The 17,888-nt window shown below is 57.4% G+C and overlaps 3 protein-coding genes across 8 annotated transcripts in view; 1 reads left to right on the top strand and 2 right to left on the bottom strand.

The window, feature by feature from the left end:
- IFT172 (intraflagellar transport 172) overlaps window positions 1-3,361 on the top strand; it is a 47,140-nt gene extending 43,779 nt beyond the window's left edge. For all 3 annotated transcript variants that reach the window (XM_055119855.1, XM_055119857.1, XM_004618943.2), the window contains 10 exons: window positions 146-232; window positions 431-547; window positions 865-975; window positions 1,055-1,174; window positions 1,631-1,726; window positions 2,072-2,131; window positions 2,214-2,312; window positions 2,572-2,725; window positions 2,893-2,984; window positions 3,245-3,361. In XM_055119855.1, coding sequence (XP_054975830.1) covers window positions 146-232; window positions 431-547; window positions 865-975; window positions 1,055-1,174; window positions 1,631-1,726; window positions 2,072-2,131; window positions 2,214-2,312; window positions 2,572-2,725; window positions 2,893-2,984; window positions 3,245-3,334 — 1,026 coding nt within the window. In that variant the 3' untranslated portion in view covers window positions 3,335-3,361. The remainder of the gene's footprint in view (window positions 1-145; window positions 233-430; window positions 548-864; window positions 976-1,054; window positions 1,175-1,630; window positions 1,727-2,071; window positions 2,132-2,213; window positions 2,313-2,571; window positions 2,726-2,892; window positions 2,985-3,244) is intronic.
- A 66-nt stretch (window positions 3,362-3,427) lies between these two features.
- KRTCAP3 (keratinocyte associated protein 3) lies at window positions 3,428-4,978 on the bottom strand. Of its 3 annotated transcripts, none has more exons than XM_004618942.2 (6): window positions 4,861-4,978; window positions 4,533-4,717; window positions 4,400-4,459; window positions 4,043-4,225; window positions 3,809-3,943; window positions 3,428-3,722 (listed from the first exon to the last, which is right to left on the bottom strand). In XM_004618942.2, the coding sequence occupies exons 1-6, from the start codon at window positions 4,886-4,888 to the stop codon at window positions 3,615-3,617; spliced, it is 699 nt and encodes a 232-aa protein (XP_004618999.2). In that variant the 5' UTR covers window positions 4,889-4,978; the 3' UTR covers window positions 3,428-3,614. The 3 variants fall into 3 exon arrangements, with proteins under 3 accessions (XP_004618999.2, XP_054975834.1, XP_054975835.1); XM_055119860.1 differs by having other exon boundaries at window positions 3,442-3,519; window positions 3,610-3,722; window positions 4,043-4,459; XM_055119859.1 differs by having other exon boundaries at window positions 4,043-4,459.
- A 124-nt stretch (window positions 4,979-5,102) lies between these two features.
- On the bottom strand, window positions 5,103-17,665 carry NRBP1 (nuclear receptor binding protein 1). Of its 2 annotated transcripts, XM_055119858.1 has the most exons (19): window positions 17,512-17,665; window positions 14,546-14,774; window positions 14,284-14,406; window positions 13,998-14,099; window positions 13,131-13,220; window positions 12,958-12,998; window positions 12,499-12,593; window positions 11,974-11,997; window positions 10,854-10,937; window positions 10,617-10,675; window positions 10,366-10,464; window positions 7,672-7,804; window positions 7,111-7,216; window positions 6,945-6,995; window positions 6,713-6,848; window positions 6,059-6,112; window positions 5,903-5,966; window positions 5,638-5,693; window positions 5,103-5,569 (listed from the first exon to the last, which is right to left on the bottom strand). In XM_055119858.1, the coding sequence occupies exons 2-19, from the start codon at window positions 14,753-14,755 to the stop codon at window positions 5,465-5,467; spliced, it is 1,632 nt and encodes a 543-aa protein (XP_054975833.1). In that variant the 5' UTR covers window positions 14,756-14,774; window positions 17,512-17,665; the 3' UTR covers window positions 5,103-5,464. The 2 variants fall into 2 exon arrangements, with proteins under 2 accessions (XP_054975833.1, XP_004619001.1); XM_004618944.2 differs by lacking the exon at window positions 11,974-11,997 and having other exon boundaries at window positions 5,104-5,569.
- Between the last annotated feature and the right edge of the window lie 223 nt (window positions 17,666-17,888).

The following is a 17,888-nucleotide window of genomic DNA, read 5'->3' as shown; positions in this document are numbered from 1 at the left end:
TCAGCGGCGGCTAGCGGGTATGGACGTGCATGTGGATGGCCCTGTCACCACTCCCCACACATGTGGATGGCCCCTCCATGCTGCCTGTGGGTCTAGACAGCCCCTCAGCGCTCCCTGCGGTGACACTGTCTCTGCCCACTCGCAGCTGGTGAGTGTGGACGTGGTGGCCGCATTGGACCTGTACGTGGAGCAGGGTCAGTGGGACAAGTGCATCGAAACAGCCACCCGGCAGGTGCGCTCCCTCCCTCCCCTGCACTTCTGTGCCTGCCAAAACCCAAGCCCCTGAGACGCCTCATAGAGCTTGTCCCCCACACCCTGCAGATGGGGTGGGAGTCCCAGCTGGGCCTGGCTTTGCCCCAGCCCTCCCACCCTCCCTTGCTGCCTGGGCCCCAGGACCTTCACTGTGCTTTCTCCTCCCTCCCCGGGGCAGAACTACAAGATTCTGCACAAGTACGTGGCTTTGTACGCAACACACCTGATCCGAGAAGGTGACTGTGCCCAGGCCCTGGCCCTGTACGTGCAGCACGGAGCCCCTGCCAACCCCCAGGTACCAGCCTGCTCCTGGGGCTTGGGCTCCTTTTGCTCCTCACCAGCCACCCATCCTCTCAGGAAATGTCCTCACAGACCCGTGCCCAGAGACATCCTCTTTCCCCAAGAATTGCCCTTTGCAGCCAGGGGCAGTTGCAGGGCACCCCGCACCCGCCTCGGGCCAAGCTGTGCAAAGCTGTGGGTTTCTTGCTCTTCCCTCCTTTCCCTGAAAAGAACCGACACTGATTCTTCCTCTCTGCCTCCCAGCTCTCCCCGGCCCCTGCCCCTGGCCTGCTCTCCCCGTGGTCCCTCTCACTCAGCTCTCCTCCCCTCCAGAACTTCAACATCTACAAGAGGATCTTCACCGACATGGTGAGCTCGCCCGGGAGCAACAGTGCTGAGGCCTACCACAGCTGGGCCGACCTGCGCGACGTCCTCTTCAACCTGGTGAGGAAGTGGGGCCTGGACCCTCAGCGGGCCACTCTCTGGCCCCGGCTGCCGTGCACTGACTCTCTTCCTGCTCTAGTGTGAAAACCTGGCCAAGTCCAGCGAGGCCAACTCGCCAGCCCACGAGGAGTTTGAGACCATGCTGCTGATCGCCCACTACTACGCCACACGCTCTGCGGCCCAGAGCGTCAAAGCCCTGGTAAGGCCGGGGTGTGCTGCCCAGGAGGCGTCCAGGTTCCCCACTCTTGAGAGTGGCCCTCTTCTCCCATCACCTTTTCCTTTGGGCGGGGGTTAGGTTTCTGGAGCCACACCTGGCTGTGCTTAGGGAGGGCCATTTGTGACTATAGACCCCCATAGAGCCCAGTGTGTGTGTGACTGTAGTCCCCAGATCAGAGCTGAGTGTGTGAAGATGTAGTCCCCAGAGCATAGCGCTGAATGTGTGTGAGAGACTACAGTCCTCAGATCATAGCCGAGTGTGAGACTGTAGTCCCCAGGTCATAGAGCCAAGTGTGTGTGTGTATCCTCATACTGAGAGTATGTGTGCATGCACGGGTGTGTTGCCAGATGGGACCCAGGCATGCAGAGCGTGTGCTCTGCTCCCCAGTGCCGCCCAGCCTCTGTTTCAGCCGCCCAGTGCTCTGGTTTCAATCCCTAGGAAACTGTGGCTGCCAGACTTTCTGTTTCACTCTTGCGTCACACGCAGCTGCTACCTGCAGACAAGGCATTCTATGAAGCTGGCATGGCCTCCAAGGTGAGCTGCAGCTTGAGAGGAGGGAAGGGTGGTGAGAAAATCTGGATGCTGCGAGATAGGCAGGTACAGGCGAGCAGTTGGTGAAGTGCAGATTGCGTCCCCGGACTGTGGGGGGAGGCGCCAGTAGCCCTGGGTGCACTTGTTGGCACTCTGTATGGATTCACTTCCAGACGGTACATTTCGGGGAGGGCACTGAGCAATTTCTTTTCTCTGCCAAGGGGGTGTCTCTTAGGTAGAAGGCAGCTAGCTGGATGGGGTGATAGCAGGGGGCTGTGCTGCTCCTTCTGGACCCTTCCCAGCAGCCACCATGCCCAGTTGCTCACGCTCCCACATTCTCTGCTGCAGGCTGTTGGCTGGGAGAACATGGCCTTCATCTTCCTCAACCGGTTCTTGGATCTGACCGACGTGAGTAGGGGGCGGAGTGGTGCTCGGGGGCTGAGGCCGGACCCATGCTGGGCCTGTCTCATGGCTGTCCACCCCACCGCAGGCCATTGAAGAAGGGACGCTGGATGCCCTGGACCACTCTGACTTCCAGGACACAGACATTCCCTTCGAGGTGCCCCTCCCTGCCAAGCAGCATGTGCCGGTAAGGGTGTAGGATTTGGGGGCTCTCCAGGGTGCCCTAAGAAGGGCGGTCACTCCAGGCCTGTCCCTGCTCATGGTGGGTATCAGCGGGACCCTGTGCTGCCACCTTGGAAGGCCTCACTGCTCCTCCCGGGGCAGAGGCTGACGAACCCGCAGTCAGTCTGAGGAAGAGCATTTGTGACTGAAATGGGAGCCCGCTCCTGAGCACCCCCTTCCACGTGCCCTGCCCTGCTTGAAGCGGGTCCCTGCATCCTTCCCAGGAGGCGGAGAGAGAAGAGGTCCGGGACTGGGTGCTCACCGTCTCCATGGACCAGCGGCTGGAGCAGGTTCTGCCTCGGGATGAGCGTGGCGCCTACGAGGCTTCCCTGGTAGCAGCAAGCACTGGTGTGCGAGCCCTGCCCTGCCTCATCACAGGTCAGGAGCCCCACACCCCTGCACCCCTGCACTCTGGAGAGGAGGGAAGGAGGGAGAAGCTGTAGGATCCAGAAAGGAGGCCGAAGACCTACTTTCTGCTCTTCCTCCCCACAATTGCTATTGAGGGCCCCCCTGGCAAACCCCTCAGGCTCTGTTCCTCTTCCTAGGATACCCCATTTTGAGGAACAAAATAGAATTTAAGCGGCACGGGAAGGCAGCTAACAAAGACAACTGGAATAAGTTCCTAATGGCGATCAAGGTGAGAGGGCACTTCAGGGAATGGGGGGCTGGTTAGCTTTGATGCAAAACACCAACTTCTGGCTCACTGGGGCACAGGTGTGGGCCCGGCCCCCTCCACCCCACTCTCAGGATGCTCAGGAGCTGACTTTATTTGGGGAGGGCTGTCAGGCCACATCCCGCATTGCTCTGTGCGGACAGGTGTCCCCTGGCGGTGTCTGGGGACGCAGGCAGCAGTGGGGACTGAAGCCGGGAGCTGAGCTCTTGCTTCCTCTGCCTCAGACCTCCCACAGCCCCATGTGCCAGGACGTGCTGAAGTTCATCAGTCAGTGGTGCGGAGGGCTCCCCAGCACCAGCTTCTCCTTCCAGTAGCCACATTAAAGGTGTGTGAGTGACTGAGACCATTGTATTCTTTTGATCAAGCCCCCCAAACACCCCAGCCCAGCACCTTTTCTCCCCCAGAAGGAATAAGAACTGTGTAGAAGAAACGTTCTTTATTAGAATCCTCTACACAGCCTGAGGGTAAGTGGAGACCCCTGCGGATGGAGCCTCAGCACCTGCTTGATGGAGAGAACCTGTGTCTGAGGGCCAGGGCCAGAGCAGAGGGCGGCTCCCTACCCCGACCCTCTGTCCTCTTCACCCACTACCTGTGCTACACCCAGTTTTTCTGTGGGGACTGGATTTCTTGATTTTGATCCAGGAGCTGCTCGTTTTCCTGCCGTCTTTGTTTAGGGAGCTCCAGCTCTGTCAGTTCCTCGAGCTGCAGAGAAGCGGCGTTAGTGTTCTCCCGCCGGGCTCCGGGCTCAGCCCAGCGCCCAGGACTGAAGCTCCTGATCAATCCCTTACCTGCGCCTGTAGCTCTTCCTGCCTGAAGGGCCCAACCCCACGAAGCGTGAGGGCAGCCACGCAGCAGTAAGCGGACAGATCCGCCTCCGCCACGGACATGAGCAGTGAAGGGATCCAGAGCGCCAAGGCCGTGTGCTGGAAGGGGAAGAGGAAGGGTGGGGGACCCTGCCGGAGCAGGGCAGCCGGGGCCAGGGGGAATTCCAAGGGCTGGACCACAGTGGAGAGAGCACTCACGTAGATTCTGGTGGGGTCAAAAGGGCAGTCCAGCCGCAGCAAGTTCATCGGGCCCGGATGGCAGTCGGCAATGAGTCGTCGGCCACCATTGGCCACAGTGAGGCACACAGCGATGAGGAGGCCCAGGGAGCACGCAGCGGACAGCAACAGGTTGGCCAGAGCAACGCCCAGCAGGGCCCAGTGCTGGCGGGAGAGATCAGGGTGAATGGCCTGGAGGTGGCCAACATGCCCGCTGACCACTCTGTCCAGCGCCCAGCTTTCGCCAGGAGGCCCCGCCTCCCCACTAAAGGATGAAGCCCAACGGCCCGCGTCCCTCCCTGCCCCGAGGCCACGGCTAGGTACAGGAAATAGCCTCACCAGTTGCCAGTGAAAGAGGTTCCTGGATGCCAGGAGGGCCACGAGTCCCACGGAAACGCTCTGGAAGGCAGGAAGCGTGAGCCCGCGTCCCCGCCGCCGCCCGCCCGCCGCCCGCCCTGCCGGCCGCGCTCACCAGCAGCCCCGAGCCCACGGAGATGACATTGGCGGCCGTGTACTCCGACGTGACGGCGCCGCGCGGGTTGGCCACGTGCCGCAGGACGGTACCGTGCAGCACGGCCCCCAGCAGCAGGTTCATGTGGCCCACCAGGATGAGCGCCAGCCCCACGCGCATAAGCCGCCGGGGGCCCCGGGCCGCGTCTGCAAAGCACGGGGGAGGGGCGGGCCTGAGCCGGAGCCGGCGCGGGCACCCGAGCGCCCCACGGGGCCCCCCGGGCCGGGAGGGGAGGCGCCTGCAGGCCGCGCCGCTCCGGGGGGTCTGAGCCACGGGCCCCGGAAGTTACCGAAAGTGCAGAGGCGGCAGCACCTCATCTTGTCCTCCGCGCCGCCGCCGCCCGGCAGCTCTACCTGGGCGGACCTGGCCCCGCCCCGCCGCGGCCCGGCCAGTTCCGTCGTCCGCCCGCCCGCCCGCCCGCCCGCCGCGTACCTGCAAGGCCCGGCCCGCGCCCCCTAGCGGCCACGGCGCCAACACACCACGCTTTTAGCAAAAAGTAGATTTTTATTACAGCAGCAACTGAGGCGAATGAATGGAATGGCCCCCCAGGGCCACCGGCAGCACCACCCTTCTCTCCCGCCCGTCCGCCCAGCGGCTCCCCAGTGCCTCGGGCCGCCTGTCCGCACAGGCTGGGCGGAGCCGGCAGTCTGCTACTAGCCCCCCACTGGAAGGCTGCTGAGAAGGCCCAGGCCCACGTCTGTGCAAAACAAGTAAACAAAGTGCAGAGGGGAGGAAAGGGGGCGGGAAAGGTGATGCTCAGAACCAGGGAGCCCCTAAGCCCTCCTGAACAACGCAGGAGAGGGGCCTTACGGGGTAATACTGACTGGGGAGGGCGGGGAGGCTGGGCCCTGAGGGAGGCCGCAGTGGAGTGGAGGGCCTGGCCCGAGCCAACTCTAGGAGGAGACGGTGACAGCGGCCGAGTTGAGGGTGCTGTTCCGGGCGAAGTTGAACTTGTTGAGGGTCTCCTCCAGCAGAGAAGTCAGCCGGCTCTGGTCCGCCTGGGGAGAAAGCGGGTAAGACAGAGGCCAGAGGCGGCGGGCAGGGCGGCCCAGGGCAGAAACCTCACCTCACTAATGAAGCCCAGCTGGACCAGCTCAGCTGCCAACTCAGGGATGTTCTCATCTGACAGAGAAACAGGAGAGGGTGAGAGGTGTGGGAGGGGCCGCCAAGAGACCCACTCAGATTAGCCTGGCTGGGAAAGAACGATACAAGCAGAACCGTCAGAGCCGCCTCCGAGGCCGGAGGCTCAGCTCACCCCTCCCATAGGATGACTGCGGCCACCCACCCACCCACCCCACCCCTGCAGCATGTCCCTCACAGATAAGACTCACTTGGCATCAGGTCACAGCTCAGGTGCCGGTTCAGTTTGTCCTCCAGCTTCAGTAGAAGGGTCAGCTGGAGAACAGGAACCGAGACTCAGAAACCGAGGCTCCTGATCCCAGCCTCTGGCCGCCCACCCGCCCGCTGCAGTGAGCCCTGGGCCTTACGTGGTGTTTCACGCCCTCCTCCACGGACTCAATGTTGCACTGCATCAACACCACCTAAGTAGGGGCGACACAGGGGTGCTCATGTGGGGACCAGTGCACGCCCCCAACGGCCCAGGCCCCACAACATGATTGCCAGGGAGCAGAAACACTCTTCTCTCTGAAGCACTAGTTTCTTCTTTTTTTTTTGGGGGGGGTGGGGGTGGAGGTGCGCAGGGGCCAATTCAACTCAGCCATGCTCAGGGCTTACTCTTGGCTCTGTGGTCAGGTATCACTGCAGGCGAGGCTCTCAGGGTCGACCGTATGTGATGGCAGGGGCTGAACAGAGGTCAGCCACACACAAAGCAGGCACCTCACCCTGTACTATGATCCCTAAAACTGGTTTTTAATGGTCACAAGTCCACTGGCCATAGGTAACAGTTAAAAACCACTGCTCTGGGGGCCAGAGGATAGTACAGCAGGTGACCTGGGTTTAATCTAATCCCTGACACTCCTCTCCCCAGCAGGAGTGCTACCTGAGTGCAGCCGAGTCAGGAGTTTTAAGTCCTGAGCACTGCCAAGTGCAGCTAAAAATTTTAAATAACATTGGTCTGAAGGACAAAAGCCTTACTTGAGCTGCCGTCCCTCCCTTCCACCAGAGACCCCCATAAGCCTCACCTTGCGCGTCTCCACCTCAGCTGGCTCAGGTGTTGGGGTCTTGACAGAGGGGGGCACCACAGGTGATGTAACCTCCTCCTGCTGTGGCTGCTGTGGCCGAGGCAGCCCAAAGGCTGTCAGGGGGTAGATGCCATTCCTAGAGGGAGATGTGACGGGTCACCTGTGCTCTTCGGACATGCCCGTGGACACCCACCCCTGCTCCTCAGAGCCTTTCCTGTCACTCTCCCCTCACCTGACATCTTCGAGGAATTTATCCAATTCCAGAGCTGGTGACTGGGAGTACCTGGAGAAGGAGGAAAAAGAATGATGAAGAAAAGAAACCAGGGTGCCGCCACTGTCAGACACTGGACAACTACAGAACTGAGGGAGTGACCTGTGAGTTTCCCTCAGTTACTCACAGAGTCTGAACTGGGTCTCTTCCTGGGCCTGCAGGGATTTCGGCCAGTACAGCACTCGTATCCATGTTTTTGGTGATCTCCTCCAAAGCATTCTCGGGGATCATATCTGGAGGCATGACGAATGGGCAGTTATGGGCAGTTATGGGCACCGTGTTTCACAGCATAATCATCACTGATTAGGAACTAACTTATAAAGAGTTGTCTAGAGTCTCTGGACTGAAAAAATAGTGCAGTGATTGTTCACTATTATATATTTCACTGATAATACGGTGAAATGTGTCAGTAGGATTAGCGTCCTACACCACTGTTTCTCAATGGGGTGGGCCCCCAACAATATTCAGAGGGGGCCACAGGTGAAAATTACATAAAGAGGGGCCACAATACTAGGGGCCCAACTGCAGGGACCGAGGGAGGGGGCACAGGAAGGAAACAAGGCGAAAAGGTTGAGAAACTCTGGTGCAGAAGACCCAGGGAGCCCAGGGCACTGAATCCCTTTAAGTAGAAAGGAAAGGCGAGCACTCAATTGAAGGCCCCGGAGTCGGGGGAACCAAGGGGACTCACGCTGGTGTCCCACAATGCAGTGGGCAGCGAGGAGTTTAAGCGAGGGCACCTCAAACAGTGCTGGGTGGAACAGAAGTTCTCTGGCTGTGGGTCTTTGAGCGGGCTCAGGCTGCAGGCACTTCTGAATGAACTCCTGGACAAGCAAGCAGGAAGCACATCAGTCACCCGGGACAACCACTCGGCAGGAGGGGAGCAGGCGCGCCCTTCCTTAGTCTCCGGCACAAGGCTCTGACCGTGCTAGGGGCTCAGCTCTTGATGTAAAACAAAGGAAGGGGCCATCCCAAGAGGTATCTGAGCTGGGCCTCCACCCCCAGTCCCAAAGGCCAGTGCAGGGTCAGGTGTCAGCAAGACCCTAGGGCTGCAACCCAGCCCTCCCCGTCCCCACCAACAAAGCCTGGAGGAGCGTGTGGGGAACTCTGGGTTCGAGGATGCCCTGAGGTCGGAATCCTGGCTGAGGCACATTTCTATTAGGTAGGTATCTGGGGACTGTAGCAGGACTCAGGTGCTATTCCTGAGTCACTCAGGAGAAACTACTGGGGAATCAGAAGTGGTGCTTGTGATCAACCCAGGGTCGCCACCTGCAAGGCAAGCACCTTAACCCTCGTGCCATCTCTCAGCCCCAACACTGTGGCTTCACAGAGGGAGGGAGGCAGGAGGGAAGGGAGAAAGGAAGGAGGGGGGAGAGGGGAGAAGGAAGAAATGGGGAAGGAGGGGAGGAAGGGGAAAAGGGAGGGGACGGGAGGAGGGAGAGAGGCAAAGGGGAAGGGAGGGAAAGAAGGAGAAGGGAAGGATGCTTTCTGCAGTGAGGGGAAACTCAAAAACAAAAGAGCCGCAGTGCTCGCCACCATCCCTCAAGCCGAGCAGCATGTGAGGGTGCTCAGAAGGGCCCGGGCAACGCCGAGGCCTCCATGTACCTTCTACTCACTTTGTGCCTTCGATTCTTTTTCTTCTTTTTCTGCTCTCCAACCTCAACCACAAACACTTTTTTTTTAAGTGTCTGGATCAAACATACATTTCTTGCCTGCAGGTATAAACTTTACCACTGACTTTACCACTGAGTCACCCCCAAACCCCTTTCTCTCCTTACTATGTGAACTTAGGATTTTTTTTTTTGAGGGGGGGGTCCTTTTGGCTTTTTAGATCACACCTGGCAATGTCAGGGGTTACTCTTGGCTCTGCATTCAGAATTTTTTTTTTCTTTTTGGGTCACGGCAATGCACAGGGGTCACTCCTGGCTTTGCACTCAGGAATTACCCCTGGCGATGCTCAGGGGACCATATGGGATGCTGGGAATTAAACCTGGGTCAGCCACGTGCAAGGCAAACGCCCTACCCGCTGTGCTATCCCTCCAGCCCCTGCATTCAGAAATTACTCCTGGCAGTGCTCGGGGAATCTTATGGGATGCTGGGGATCAAACCTAGGTGGGCCATATACAAGGCAAACGCCCTCCCCACTGTACTATTGTTCCAGCCCCGAACTTAAGATTTTCTACCTGTCTTATTAACTCTGTTCTAGGGTAAGGGGACTGGTGGTATGTAGTCCTGGTGTCTAGATGGTGCCTGATTTTCTGTCTCCCTTCTCTCAGATCTGCCTTCCCTCTGCAAACTTATCCACAGTGGTCAATAATAATCACCATCATTAGTCGGAGAGAGAGTATAGCAAGTACAATAGCACTTGTACACAGCTGACCCCATGGTACCTTGAGCACCACCAGAATTCCTGAGTGAAGAGCCAGAAATAACCCCTGAGCATCACTGAGTGGCCCCAAAACAAAAATACATAAAATTAAAAAAATCAAGATGTGGGGCTGGAACATGGTGGATAGGGCGCTTGCCTTGGATGCAGCTGAACCAGATTGAATCCCCAGTGTCCAAGCCTTCCAGGAATGACCCCTGAGCACAGAGCCAGGAGTAAGCCCCAAGCACCACTTGGGTGTGACCCAAAAACAACAAAAGAGAAATCAGGTGGGCCAGGAGTACAGCTGAGTGACAGACCTGGATCCTGGAACTTTAAAAAATATATAAAATATCAAGTCTGAGAATATTAAAATATTACATAAGTATTATTACAATCTAATAAAATTAGTTTACCTCCACATAGATACTCAAATGAACCAGTTTGTGAGAACACGTGCCACACCCAATGGTACCACTCCTGGCTCTGCGCTCAGGGATCAATCCTAGTGCTTGGGGGGCCATACAGAGTGTCAGGAATTGAACCCACGTCGGCCATGTGCAAGGCAAGCTATACAATCTCTGGCAGGAACACACAATCCTTAACCCATTTTTTTGTTTGTTTGTTTGTTTGGTTTTTGTTTTTTGGGGGTTTGTTTGTTTTTTTCCAGGCTTACCCCAAAGGCACACAGGGGTAGCTACTCCTGGCTCAATGTTCGGCGATCGCTTCCAACAGTGTTCTGGGGACCGTTTGATGTTCAGGATCAAATCTGGGCCTCCCACTCAAAACACACTCCAGCCTTTTGAGCCATCTCCCCAACCCCCTAATATTACCCATCTTGAACACATAAGGTGTGTGCATATGTAAAAAATGTGTGCATGTCACAGGCACCGCCTAGGGAAACGAATAATTTTTGCCCATCCATTCTTTCTGTTAAAAGTTCTCCTGCTTTTGAAGAACCAAATCCCAGTAGAAAGGAAGGAAAAACCCGAGGTGGGAAACGATCCTGAACATTCTTACCCTCTGTAATGGATCTTCTAGAAGCTGGATGGAGCTGCTGATGGCTTCCTGTGGCACATAGGAGGATTCTCCATTGCCCTGAATCTCTAGCACCGCCATCTGCAGCAAGAGGGAAGCCAAAAAAAAGCCGAGACATAAGACCCTCAGCGTGTCCGGCGGACTCCCTCCGGACTGGTCCTTCCTTCTGCATCTCCTCCTTCCCTTTCCTAATTTGATGCCTTTCAACCATCACCCCGGTCATCACTCCTCACCTCCAGGGCACACATGCCGAAAGAGTAGATGTCCACGGCTGTTGTCACATTAGTGACTTCTAGGGAAAGAGGAGGCTTTGGTGAATCAGAGATGGAGGCAAGGGTGGCAGAAATGCTTAAAACGTGTGCCAACAGAGAAAAATGAGATGTGCCAGTATGGTTACCTCGCTACGTCCCTGAGGTGATAAGGTAGAGACGGGGAGATGGGGACCAGGCAGAGAAACTGGGATGCCTCACCTCCATACTCTGGTGCAAAGAAGTGCAGATTCTTCTGTTCTTCCCGACAAGTCTTCACATGATTGTTGATGGTGTCAGGAGCCACTGGGAGTAGGGGAGATAGCCACAATCTGACCACCGTAAGGCGCAGAGTCTCACTCCAGAGAGAGGTCCCCCAAAGCCTCTCACTCCTGAAGCCTCTATCCCTCCACGGGCACAGACCTGGCCCTTTCCCATCACGAGCCACAGGGCAAACACGAGCAGCACCTGCTGTCCTTGGTTTTTTCCGTCACTCCCTCCTTCTCTCTACCTTTTTCTTTCTTCCTGCCCTTTCTAGTCTAACGCTTTCCAACTAAGGTCCCTACGCTACTTCAGGAGCAAGAGCCGCTCCACCACAAACTAGGTGACTGGGGGCGCTGGGCTGGCCAAGGAACAACCAGAAAGCGAAGGAAAAATTTTCCTTTCCATCCTGCTCACCTTCCCCAAAGCTCAGAGCCAGCTAACTCCTGCGCACAGGACTGTGTACAGTCTGGTTCCAGCCTCAACCCCCGGAAGCATGAACACAGACAGCGCTCCCTAACGGTGGCCAGAGACCTCCAACACTTGGGAAGGGAGCATGAGAAGGATGAACAGACAACCAAGTACGCAGTCGCCTCCTTCTCCACCTGACGCCTGAAACCCAGAGAGAGCTTCAACTGAACCAAGCCCTTGACATCCGTTTCACTTTTCGTCCACCAGACATTTTAGACCCCTTCCTCCCGACTAAAGCCTCAAACAGTGCCTGCCGCCAAGCTGAAAGAGGAACCAGGGCCAAGCCCCATCTGGACTCACTCAGGTCAGTAACAAGGACTACGAACCACAGAGTCCGCGAGCACAGTATGAGTCGGGGAACCAGACTGATGATGAGGGGAAGGAAGGATCCGGCATGGAAGTGGCCAGCCAGGCAGAATCCACAGAGAACAAGCAGGCTCTGGCAGGGCAAGCAGGCGAGGACTGACAGGCAGGCAGAAGCCGGTCAAGCAGAGTTAGGCGGCGGGTAGGGGACCTGCGCTCGCTCCCATGACTGCATGCACTGGGCAGCCGCAAAGAGGAGCAGGGGGAGCACAAACGGAGCCCCAAGAGGGGCAGAGGGAGCTCTCACCATTAGCAAAAATCCTATGAAAGACTGTTGGGAGCAGAGCAGCCCGTAAGCGGGAGGGAGGAAAACAGAGAGAAGTCGTGAGCGATGGAGCAGCCAAGCCCCGGACAAATGGACACACCAACACCACACGACACGGCACACAGACGTGATCGATGCTGCACACAGGAACACGGCAAATGACAGCACTCACAGCAGCTCAGCCTGGAACCTCCTCTGGCGGGGTCTGGCCCCGGGGGCTCAAGTCAGAACCTCCGTTCATCTCTCACCCCTTCCCATCCTAAGAACTCATCCCTGGCCGACTGATTCCTTCACCCCCCCCACCCCGGTCTCCGTCCACCGAGCTGGCGGTCAGGTGCTGGCCCCGCTCGCTGACTGACGGGCCTCTCCGAGAGTTCCCCTCGCTGGCAAGGCCCTCGCTCACCAGCCCGCGCCTCTGGAGTCAGCGCTGCTCTCCCCCATTCATCTTACCCCCGTGGCTCCCAAATTCCCGAGGCTCCCCTGCCCAGAAGCTCTCCCTCCCCTCACCAGAGCCAATCTTGATGAGTCCGTTGTGCTGGATGAAGATGGTGTCACAGGTCAGGTTCCCATGGATGATGGGGGGGTCACAGGAGTGCAGGTAGCTGTGGGGGCACTGGGCTGTTAGAGGGGCCACTGGGAAATTAAGGGCAAGGGGAACCCAGGGGTTAAGGAGAGCAAGGGCCAGGTCTCCTGCTGGTCACCACAAAAATAATCCCACACTGACTCTCCGTATACCTGAGGAATGCGTTCGACAGTTGGATAAGCACGAGGAGGAAGAGGAGGGAGGTAGTAGCCTGGTTAGGGCGTTAGGGTGGGCCCTCTAATCGCCCCCATGGGGCCTAATCTTGACAGTATGATTCAAAGAGAATGGGAGAGGCAAAATACAACAGCAGAGTAGAACCCCGAAATCTGTTGGGAGGAACTAAATCAAGAGCTATGGGACAGACACTGCCAGACCCTGCTTACCTCAGGGCGGAGAGGATCTGAGTGCACCATCGCTTCCAAGCCTGGACGGAGAGGGACGGAAAGTCAGCAGAATCCCCACGCACCGCCGTTCAATAGCTGCCCTCCAGCCCCTCCCGTGAGCATCATCTCAAATCCCAAAGCCAACTGAAGACTTGTGCATTCTCCCAGAATACCTTTTCATTCATAGTCTTGTGGTTCTTTTTGGTTTTCTTCAGAAACTGCTTAAGACTCCCAGAAGACATGTATTCTGTGATAAAAATGACCTGCAGAGGCAAAGCACACAAATAATGTCTTAGAGCGGAAACGCCCCCCTCCCTGGAAACGTGTTCGCCAGATAGATATTAAGTTGGGAAGTGCAGGGGGATTTTTAGAAGTACGCATCTGGGGCCACTCCCAACACCATAGTCTGGACCTAATGTTTAATGCTCGAGTCACGTGGTGCTGGAGCCCATCAGGGAATAGCCAGCAGTGCTGGGCGAGGGCCAGGATCAAGCTCAGGTATATGCTGAGATATATGCTCTACCCCTTGCCATCTCCTCAGTTGCCTGGATTTATCTAAGTTTCTCTCCTTTGCTCTCTTAGTATCACTACTGAGACGTAGCAAGACAAAACAATTAAGCAACAGGAGCTCTGGCAGGAGGAGCCCACGCGCTCGTTTCAGCCCTCTCTATAACCAGACAAAAGTGCAGGCAGTGAGCCCAACTCTCGTTTCCACTGCAGCTGATTCCAGTTCTGCTCCAAACCCAAACTGGGTTGTTTCTGGCCATATCCAGCGGTGCTCCTGGCTCTCTACTGAGGCATGACTCCTGGCAAGCTCGGGGAACCATACTGAGTGCTGGGGACAGAACCCGGATCAGCCATGTGCAAAGCAAGTGCCCTACTATCGCTGGACCTTTATTTTTTTTCAATTTTTTAAATTTTGCGGTGCAAGAGACTGAATCCAGAACCTCACACATGCCAAGCATGTGCCCTATCACGGAATCACCCCGCAGCCCTAAGCCCCTGTTTTAATCTCTCAAACACAAGCAACAATTTCTTACCCTGGCCTTGTTCTCTTTAATGTCGGCCCAATACTTGTGAAACTTAACAATGTTGAGGTGTTCCAACTGAATTAGATTATCAAACACAGCACGGACCTTTTCCTGGAGTAGGGGAGAAAGGGGGATTACAGGGTTAAACAGTCACTATAACCCGAAAAAGCCATTCCCTCGCTCTCCCCAGAAATGATCTGTCGCCGACAGACTCTCGTCACAGCTCCCCAGGACCGATTCCTCTTTAACTCCAGTGCCCTCACAGCCCCCAGGCTCACCCTTCGCCATGGCCTACCTCCTGCAGCTTGTAGTTCTTGCGCTCAGAGAACTGGACCTCATTCCACACCACCTCGACACCCTCCTCCGTGTCCATGGCCAGGTACGCGCTGTCGATCCCCGGCACATTCCGCTGATTCACCTGGAGAGAAATCCAAAGGAAAACAACTCCAGTCGCTGTGTGAGCCCCCATTTTACTCTCGCTGGGTCCCCACCCAATGAGCTGCTCCTTGCACGCTCCCCTCTGAGGACCCACTCTCCCCAGGGCGCCCCCTCCTTACCTCCTCCCGTCTCTTCTGCCAGCGTCCACAGGGGGACTCTTCCAAGATCTCAGACTCATCTTCACTCTCTTCTTCTTCCTCTGGAGAGGCAGCTGAGGTCGTGGAGGTCACAGGAGGTGACAGTGAGGTCAGGCCAGGAGCTGAGGAGGAGGATTCTACCTTGGGGTCAGAGCCGCTGCTAAGCACCGTCTGGGACTCCCCCTCCGACATGCTGGAATGAAGGCTCGGCCTGCAGTGGTTGGGGCAAGGAGAAGCAGAGGGGGTCAGCCAGGAGAGAGCTAGGAAGAGTTTATCGGAAAAAAACCTCAAGAGGGATTAAAGCAGGTCAAGAAAACACATAACCCCCTCATCACTACCCCCCGCTTCATTTTGTTTGGGGGTCACACCTGATGGACAGCTGTCTAAAATGACGGCCCACCCAAGAGTGTCAAATTCAAGATTTATGGCAGTAAATCTCAGTGAGATACAAAGGGCAAAGTGCAACCAGACGCCCACTTCATCAGAGCGAATACTCACCAACAGTCTAGACCAGTAAACTACGCACTACAAGCTACTCAGAACGAATGACTCAATCCGCCAAAGGTGTGACTTGTAACACCATTTCAGCCAGTGAAACCCTTAGCTGACTTTTTCCTTACAGGTAATCTTAGCATCCACTCTCCACCCCTACGACACAGGAGGAGCCAGCCAGTTCATGGGGCAGCGGCCACTCCAGACCAGGTGAGTGGCCCTGGTTAGTGATTTCATCCCCGATGACCTCACCTTCCCTGTGATGTGTGCGTGGCAAGGAGGTATTGGTCAGCAACATCCTCCACTCACTCAACAAATGTTTACTAAGCACTTATCATGGGTCCAGCACTGGGCTCAGTGCCTGAGCGACAACAGGGGAAATAAATGAGATCCCCAAACTCAGAGCCACAAATTTTGAGCAGCTCTCAGGTTTCAAGATTTCACTTCCATGGCTCAAAGGCTCCATTCTCTGAGGCCCTGGACTGGACAAACGGATTCCTCTCAAGATCTCATGGCAAAAAAGCAGTTGAGGGACTGAGGAGAGCCCAGTGGGCTGGAGTGCGTGCAAGGCTCTGAACCTCTCAGCCTCCCAAGCACCACCAGGAGTCACCCCAGTAGGCCTCAGCACCACCGGGGTTCCCCAACCCCCCCCCAAAAAAAACCCCTCAAGACAGAAGCATCACAGAATATCATTTCTTTGGGATATGGCTACCTGAAGAAAAGCACTTGCAAAGGGTCAATGTCGCCAGGATTAGCCACAGTAAGGGCCCAGCTGAAGAGCAAAACCAGGGGCCCTTCCCCTGGCACTAAACCACTCCAGGACAGCCACTGAATGTTACACAGGAACAAAACATTAAGAACAAAAACTGTGAAAGAGATCAAACACTTATTCTATGTTCAAGTTTGGAAATAACCTGGCAAAGGCAGATGGAATAGAGAAGGGATCACTAAGAAAATGATGGCTGGAGGAACCAGTTGGGATGGGAGATGTGTGCCGAAAGTAGATAATGGAACAAACATGATGACCTCTCAGTGTCTGTGTTGCAAGACATAATGCCCAGAAGTAGAGAGAGAGTATGGGGAATATTATCTGCCATAGAGGCAGGGGGAGAGGGGGAGGGGGGGTATACACGGGATATTGGTGGTGGGGAATGTGCACTAGTGGAGGGATGGGTGTTTGATCATTGTGTGATTGCAACCCAAACATGAAAGCCTGTAACCACCTCACGGTGATTCAATAAAATTTTAAAAAATTAAACAAACAAAAAAAGGAAATAACCTGGCAAGTGTCAGGATGCCCTAAGTCACTTTGGAATATAGACCCTGATCAACTCTCCCCTGAAAAGCCACATTTTTTTTCCTTTGTGGGGAGTGAACCCCAGCAGGGCATATAATCCCTGTTGCCCAGCACCAGAGTCCTTTGTTTTCAGAACTGGGTGTCCCTCCCTGCCCTTCTGCCCCCACCCTGCCCAGTGTTTAGCCCCAGTGGAGGTATTTGTATTTGACAGCTGACATCCCCAATAAATACCAGATAACAAAGCAGTACAGAGAAGACTGGCAAGCTGTTCTTTCTGGGTGATTTCCCAAGATCTTCCCTATCAGAGATATTTTATTCAATCAGCCACCAGGAAAGTTAGTTACCATCTGCGGCAAGAAAGTTGCAATGCACTGCTTTCTACGGGAACTGCATTTACAAAAAGAATCGCGCATCTGCACAGCTGACAACAGGTAAAATGCCTTGTCGCCAATTCCGAGCCCAGGAGGGCACCGGCGGCGGGAGAAGCCCCGGGCTCAGAGACGCGCCCCCTCGACCGTGCCCCAAGCAGGCAAGACGCGGGCCGGACGGCGGGGGCCCCGCAGGGCTCAAGGACTCACTGCACCCGCACTGTCTCCCCACAGTTCCGAAGTTTACACGGGGCCCCGTGGGCATGAGGCCGGCCCGGCGGCAGCTCGCAGGCCGCGCTCGGCCGCGGAGGACCCGGGAGGGCGCCGGAAGCCGGCGGCCGGCGCCCACTCGCCTTCGCCGCCACCTCATCAAAGGCCGGCGGCCCGCGGTGCCGTCAGGGGCGCAGGCCACGCCCCCGCGCAGGCGGCGCGCCCGGCCCCGAGCACGCGCGGCCCCGACGCTGCGCTTCCGCCGGGCCCGCGCCCGCGCCCGCCGCGGCCCCGCCCCCCCCAGCCCGAGTTCCACACGGACGCCCGGGCCTCGCGCCCCGCGGCCGCAGGGTTCCGGGCGGCCGCCGCCCGGGGGGGCATCGCGGCGGCCGGGGACACTCGGGGAAGCCGCGGCGGCCTCGGGGCCCCGGCGAGCCCGGCCCGGGTCGCAGAGGGCGCATGGCCGCCCCCAGACACCCTCCGGCCGGGGCTGCCCCCCCAGCCCGCCCCGCGCCGCGGACGCCGACCCCGGCGTCTCCGCGCCCCAGGCCTGCGGGCCCCGCGGCCTTCCCCGCGCTCACCTCTCGGCTCGGCGGCCCGCAGCCTGCGCTTCAGCTCCCAGCTCGGGTTCCGGGGCCCGGGATCCGACAGACGCTCCCTCACAGCTGCGCTTCGCAGCGCAACCGAACTGCGGGCCCCGCCCTCGCGGCGTCCCGACCAACAGATGGGCGGTGCCGCAGCGCCGTCGGGTTGCCATTGGCCGGGGCGCCGGGGGGGCGGTGCCCGGGGCCGGCCGCTCGCTCGCTGGGCCGGTCCCCGGCCGCGTCTCCTCCCCGGGAGCCTGTCCGGCCGAGACCTCTCGCCGCGCCCGATGCCTGCGCTCCGCAGTGGGGCTCGTCGCGCTGTCCGCCCCTGCGTCCAGTCCAGGTGGCCTCGATGCGCCTGCCTGGGCGGAGGG

This window comes from Sorex araneus, chromosome X (genome assembly GCF_027595985.1).
Source record: "Sorex araneus isolate mSorAra2 chromosome X, mSorAra2.pri, whole genome shotgun sequence".
Classification (NCBI taxonomy): Eukaryota; Metazoa; Chordata; class Mammalia; order Eulipotyphla; family Soricidae; genus Sorex; species Sorex araneus.
This window is presented reverse-complemented; position numbering and strand designations above follow the sequence as displayed.